Below are 7,251 nucleotides of genomic sequence, written 5' to 3'. Positions count from 1 at the left end.
TAACTAGAATAAGTTAATCACAACAGCCAATTCTTAAATTATTCTAGTTGACTGAAGCTAATTAGTAAAGACAGCAAAAGTTAAAAATCTACTAAAATTACTGTGGCTATCACTAAAATAGATCCCTATGCTGGCATACTTTTCTAGACCTTAGGGATAAAAGGGCAAGAATGAATGACATAAATTACTGTTCTTTAGAGGCAGGATAAAAACAGATGCTGTCATGTGAAGGTAATTAGCTTATTTTTTATCCTATGGTGAATCTAAGTCCTTAGAAATAATAAATATTGGCAATACCAGGAATGACTCAGGATTTCCTTCTTTTTCTTGCTGGTAGAGTTTATCCAAATTCTCTTCTTCACGCATAATAAGACCTTTTAACGAGTCCAATTGGTCTCCAAAATCCTTGAATTGCGATAGGACAAACTAGAACCAGAGAAATTTTCATCAGGAACAATTTCCGTATGCATATATAAGAAGCATAGCCTTAGGAGCTGACAAAAGTTCAAGTTGTTTTCAACCCTAGCAGCTCATAATTATCTTGAATATTCAGAAGACTTCTGATGTTTATTCTGTGCCTTTGGCAAAGCATCAAGCCTTTGGGGATGAATGGCTCACCAGCTTGAGGGGGCCGTGCAGAGGAGGGTTCATGAGTACTATGTTCTCACAGTCCTGCTAGTTAAATATTTTTTTCCTGATGGTACTGAGATGTGATATTGGAGTTCCATGGCCTTCTATGCAGCTTTTTCACAGTGAATGCATGAAAGGCTTTTCAAAAAGTGACTAAAGAATATAACAAATGGCCATGCTTTAAGTAACTAATTTTATTATTCCAAATGGAGATCCAAATAACTATGAGATCTGAATAGTGTATGAAATATATCACTTCTTAAATTAACATATTCAATAAAGAAGAAATGGATGCTTAAGATATGCCCATTACCCATGTAATTGAAGAATCACATGATTAAAGAATGATGTCAATGGCTGATATGTTCAGGGCAGCTTTATTCTGTAGTTGCCCTAAGGAGCAACTAATAACTTATATTATTTATATGTATATATTTCTTATATAGTTGATCTATTTCTTATGTCCTACTGGGAAATGTCCAAGACTACAATATGAATGAAAAAATAAAATGAACCTCAAATTCATTTGCTTTCACAAGCAGCATCTTTTCCAAGTAAGAAGCTCTCTGGAGCGAATGCTGTTGACCAGAGAGAAGCACATGGGTGTCGGACTCTGTGGGTTGTGGGAGTCGATCTAGCAAAGTGGAATTTTGGAGAAAGGCTTCTATTGTCTTCTGCACATCATGCTGAAGCTCCTGGTGGAGAAAAAGCGATCAAAATACACTTCCTCTGCCTTTTACAACATGAGTCCCCACCGCCTTGGGCTCCGTCAACATTGAGGAGAATTTCTGCCCTAAAACGGTGGGTTTGGCTTTTTGTTTCTGTTTATTATTTTAAAGAGCTGAAAAGGCTAAGCTTTAGTTGTATGACGTCCATCACTGGTGCTGTTCTGAAATCTGTCAGTTCGGAACTAAAACTGACTACTGACCAGTAGAGTTGGGGCTTCTAGTTTATAGAAACTAGAGACCACTTGGGTAGAGTCCTGTGTTTTGTACTTCTAATCCTCAAACAATATAGGAATCTGCTTTAATGTCAATACAAGAATCAATGTAATCCTGTCCTTTGAGACTTTGTGATGTCAATGGATTCATCTGCAGAGACTGCAGGATCCCATTAATCAAGCTATATTTAAGGCTACTCTGAAAATACTGTGTGCGACAGAAATACAGATCATATCTCATTAAACTGGTTAATACTTTTCAATTTGCCCTATAGTATCAGAAGATATAAAATGCAGCTGTTCACCCGGTTTAAAACTTTAGTCACTTTCTGAGCATTCATTAACATTTTAGGATAAAACCAGAGGAACTTATACAGCTCTTAAATACAGTCTAAAAATCACTATATCCACAGAAAAGCCATATTAACATGGAGGCAAGTCCATGATTATTTCTAAAGTGAGAGATTAAATATCTATTATTCTTAGATGATCACACTCAGTTGAGATACTTTTGCTTTTGAGACTCTGAATGAAATTTTTGCTTTAGAGATTTACCTGCTGGAGTGGAAGGAGAGACGTGGAACTAGGTGGCATCAGGTGTCCCTGACCCAGCTACCTGTAGCCTAGACCTAGCCTCTGAGCAGCCACCTGTCCCTCCCAATCCCAGACATCCCAGTCTTGCCCGTGTCTTACACAGCCTGCTCACATACCTGTCCTGATTCAATTCTCTGCCCCTGTGGTCTGTCTAGTCCCTGGGTCATGGCCCTGTCTTGGCCCTTGGTTTTCCGTCTGGGCTTTGCACCCACCTTTATGTCCCGCAAGGCCGAGGTCAGGATCTCTTCCAGGTTGTCTCCAGACATGTTGATATTCGCGAGCTGTCGGTACTTCGCTTCCTGCTGCTCTAGCCTTGCTACAGCTTCCGTGTGAGCACTGGTGTGGGCCTTCCAGAGCTGCAGCAGACTCTGGGCCTTCCGCGACTGGTCTGCAATGTCCTGGTTTACCTGGGTCCATCTGTTAGGGCAACATAAACAACAGGTTCCTCATCCCATTCTTTCCCTTGCAGCGAAGGCTCAATGCACACACCCTACCAGAAACTTATTAGCAGTTGGACTATTAAATGCCTTTTTTAATTAATGATACCACCATTATATAAACAAAAGTCCAAATTGGGATATTTAACTGACTTTATAATTCTTAAAGAAAATTAAAAATATGTGATTGGTAAGAAATATTTATTGTATTATGAATGTCTCTTAGGCAAAGTTGGAGAAAGCACTGAACTGTACGCCTTATGAAACTTCTCCATGTTGGAGGGCCTCCTATTTTATAGAGGGGTCTTTAAAAAGGCCTATTCAAATAGTGTTTATATCAAATTTATTTTCCAAATATAAAAGTCACACGTTCCTTATATAAAAGTAGAAATAAATGAAACCATTTTCGTTCCATACACATACTGCAGGACCTTGCCTTTCTTTCCCATCACTTAATCAGCTTTGGGCCATTCAACAAAAGGCCTTTCATATCTCACTCAACAAAATGAAAGTCTTGTAATTAACTAGGGCCACACTCCTTAGAAGGAGCTTTCTATCATAAGCACTTCGTCGAAAATTCCTCTCAAGCCTACAAATCACTTCCCCAAGAGGTATTCTAACATCCCCTTTCTTCCATCTGATAATGTTTCCAGTGGATCAGACTGGCTATCTGGCCCACCCTCTAGTCTGTTTCTGACTGTGAGTCTGGTGTCCCTGAGGACAGCACTGGGCATTTAGTCTCTGCCCTCTGAAAACTGCTACGCTGGGACCGTAATTATGGCATTTCTAGATTGGTTATACTAAACACTTGTCCAGGGCAGGTAATAGGCTTCACAACATCAAATCGTACATGAACTAGATCCTTCAAAACAGAAATGAGAACAGTATGAAACTAGTCATCTCAGATGATTAAGAGGATAAGGCTTTCCAAGGCTCATGACACTTCACCAACCACAAGTTATTAAGATATCTGATCTATTATTCAAATTGTATCTTAATGCATACCTTATGTGAGTATCTTGGCATTTCTCTTCGATTATTTCAGCAACTGAGGGGCAGTAACCTTTGAGTCTTCCAATAACTTCCTGGAGTTTCTGCCAACTCCCTTCACTGCTCTCAGCTTCGTCTTGAAGAGACTAAGAGAACAGAGCAGGAACATTAGTTTCAGAATGGCCTGGCTACTTCCAAAGAAGGTGGCAGCTTTTCAAGACTTGCTGTACATCACAAAAATAACAACATTCAAACATTGATAGGAGTAGGATAAATGATTAGAAATGTAAAGAAGAAATCAATTGAGAATGCATTCTTTCACTTTGTAAAAAAGTGTACTTAAAAAAAGCTGCACCAAAATCCAAAACGTTTTCATTGTGAAATAATGCAGACATTAAAAATGAAGAAAAATTCAATGTCAACTTTCACAGAGTTTCATTCACTTGGCTCATGTGATTCATTCTGGAATTTCCAGTTATACTTTTGCAGCTGCTTTTAAAGTATTGTTTTGTGCACTGTCGAAAGCACAAAAGCAACTGTGTCCACTACTTTGCTTCCATTGGAGATTTTGTCAATAAGGCACTGTGTCAAGATTGGGTTCATTTACCTGAAGGTTCTGCACCTGGCATCTCAAGGCCTCCAGTGATAAAACTACAGGCTTGCTGTGTTCCACGCAGTAACAGAATCGAATTGTCATCATATTTACATCGTCATAGAGTTTATCATAAATCTTCCACTCCTGTAAAACGAACTGCATGGAGGTTTTGAACTCATTGACCTACATGAAAAGGTAGAGACATATTTAGAAAATCACTGAGAAGAGGCTCTCTCATTTTTTTTTCTTTCCAAGGACTCTGACATTGTATCCAGTTTAGGCATTTCAATTTGAGGGTATTGGAGGAGCTTCGGTGATTAACTGAAGGTGGAAAGAGTAGGTCAATGAAGAAAAACTATCAGAGAAAGCTAAGTTTTAGAACAGGTGAATGGAAATGAACCCTGAGACCAGAAGGATCAGCATGGAGAGGGTTCAGGCGAGCAGGGACAGCCCAGGGAAAGAACATTGGGTGAGGAATCAGAGTCTGCTAATGTATGCTTCACAGTATTAGCTTTCTGACATTGGGCACGTTATTTAACCTTGAGTCTGTTTTCTCATGTACAAGACAGATAAATAAAATAAATAGTCTGTGAAAATGCTCTGAAAACTGTAAATCACTATAAATGTAAAATGTTACCTGTACCTGGCACTTCTGTCTGATTACTAGAGAACAAGCATAAGCTGGAGAGAAACATGCTTGGCCAAAATGACAGGCAAATGCTAGGCAGGAGGAAATGCAATGGTAGGCATATTTTGATCGTTTATAGGTATTGATGATCATTAAAGAAAGGAGGTTGAAACTTTTAATGATCTCAGGTACAATCGAGAATATATAAATATATTTTTATACATATTATATAAAGAATACTTATAACTCAATAAAAAGATAAATAACCAAACTAAGAAATGGACAAAAGATTTGAATTTCTTTAAACAACAAATAGCCAATAATCACATGAAAAATTGCTCAACATCCAGTCATTAGAGAAACGTAAATCTAAACCATAATGAGATATTACTTCACATCAACTAGGATGGCTATATTCAAAGTTGGATAATAACAAGTATTGCCAAGAGTGTACAAAAGTTGGAACCCTCAAAATTGCTGGTAGGAATGTAAAATGGTGCAGCTACTGAAGAAAGAAAACAGGCATCTCTTCAAAAAGTTAAATATAGAGTGATTATACGACCAGACAATTCTACTCTTAGGTGTATACCCACAAGAACTGAAATCAGTCTACAGCCATGCAACCCTGAACAAGCCCGATCCCGTCTGATGTCGGAAGCTAAGCAGGGTTGGGCCACCCAGGGATGGGAGACCACCTAGGAAGACCAGGTGCTGTAGGCGTAAAAAATAAAAAATGAGAGATTGTAAGCTGACAAGGTCCTTGCAATGTGTGAGGTCAACCAAGGGTTGTCTCGCCAAAAAAAAAGAAAGAACTGAAATCATATGTTCACACAAAAACATGTACACAAATGTTCACAGCAGCATACGTCATAATAGGCTAAAAGTGAAAACAACCCAAATGTCCATCAATGGACGAACTAAATGTGGTAAATCCACACAATGGAATATTATGCACCCATGAAAAGAAATGAATGCAGATCTAATAAATGCTATATTAGTATTCTTGAAAACATGCTAAGCGAAGGTACATGGATGCAAAAGACTACATATTGTATGATTCCATTAATACAAAATGCCCCAAACAGGCAAATCCAAAGAGAGAGACAGTAGATTAGTGGTTTCCCGGGACTAGGGTAGAGAGGAATAGGGAGTTGACTGCTAATTGGTGTGGGGGTTTCTTTCTGAGGTGACAAAAATGTTCTAGAATAACAGTGATGGTTACAAATTTCTGAATATACTAAAAACCACTAAACTGCATATTCGAAAGGGTAAGTTTTATGGTGGGAATTATAAATCTATTTAAAATTAGTATCAGAGTAGAAACAAAGTGTGATCATTAAGTTGGCCCAACCAGATATCTTTATTTGCAGTATGATCTAGAATTTCAGATGTAGCCACACGGACCTGCATTCAGGCCTTCTGTTCTCTGCTTATCAACCACAGGGGCTACTGCACATCCACAGCGATAGGGAGGCTTCCTCAAACCCTGTCACAAACAGGGATCGATGAAAAACAACATGGGATGCTAAAAATGTTAGTCTCACCTTGGCAATTAAGTGGACCAAGTGTCTTTTATAAGGGCTGGAGGGCTCAGAAAAACCACCAGAATCATTAAGAAAGAGTAATAGAAAGGAAAAAAGGTAGGCAGGAAGGGAACTCCTTATACATGTACCTCTCCAAAGCTGGGACCTATCTGGGTGGCAGGGATGATTCGGACACAAAAGTGCCTATGGGCACATGACACACAAGACACTGCCAGGGTTCAGGCCGCATACGGCCTTCTTGGCTTCTACACATAAAGTCTGTATAATTTCCGGTGCTCTTAAGGGTAAACCCCTTAGAATATTATAGCTTCATGGAGAAGAAATGGCACATGTGGTTTGAGGGAAAGGATAGAAAACCATTAAGCAAAATTTAGTATACCAGAAACGAGCAGGAACATTTTCAAAATGTTAAAAGTAGAATCAGCCAGTAGGGCAGCATTCACTGAGTGCTGCATAGGCCACGCTACAAAGGTAGAAATGACAGTAGGTATTATCACCATTTTACAGACCAGGAAATTGAAGCTTAGAGAGGCTAGGTACCTGCCCTAGGACACAGGCAGAAAATGGTGCTGCTAGGACTGTTATTTAGGCAGAAAATGCAAAGCTCTTGCTCTTAAACACTAGGCTATATTGACTTTGGAGAGTTTATAGTTGGATAATCTAGGTCACATGTCCTCTATATTTAAAAAAAAGTTTTACTGAGATATAATTCACACATCATATTATTTACCTCTTTAGAGTGTACAATCCTCATAATTTTAGAAGACTTTCATCACCCCCCAAAAGAAACCCCATATCCATTAGCGGTCACTCCTTATTATTCCCCTAACTCTCCCCCATCTACTAATTTACTTTCTACCTCTACAGATTTGCCAATTCTGGATATTTCGATA

The 7,251-nt window shown here is 38.8% G+C and overlaps 1 protein-coding gene across 1 annotated transcript in view; it reads right to left on the bottom strand.

The window, feature by feature from the left end:
- SYNE2 (spectrin repeat containing nuclear envelope protein 2) overlaps nucleotides 1-7,251 on the bottom strand; it is a 272,180-nt gene that overhangs the window by 47,171 nt on the left and 217,758 nt on the right. Inside the window, exons 86-90 of the mRNA XM_025049097.1 lie at nucleotides 4,199-4,369; nucleotides 3,607-3,737; nucleotides 2,377-2,581; nucleotides 1,146-1,325; nucleotides 298-426 (exon numbers count right to left, since the gene is read on the bottom strand). Of these exons, the coding sequence (XP_024904865.1) occupies nucleotides 298-426; nucleotides 1,146-1,325; nucleotides 2,377-2,581; nucleotides 3,607-3,737; nucleotides 4,199-4,369 (816 nt within the window). The remainder of the gene's footprint in view (nucleotides 1-297; nucleotides 427-1,145; nucleotides 1,326-2,376; nucleotides 2,582-3,606; nucleotides 3,738-4,198; nucleotides 4,370-7,251) is intronic.

Source organism: Pteropus alecto, unplaced genomic scaffold (genome assembly GCF_000325575.1).
Source record: "Pteropus alecto unplaced genomic scaffold, ASM32557v1 scaffold276, whole genome shotgun sequence".
Lineage (NCBI taxonomy): Eukaryota > Metazoa > Chordata > Mammalia > Chiroptera > Pteropodidae > Pteropus > Pteropus alecto.
This window is presented reverse-complemented; position numbering and strand designations above follow the sequence as displayed.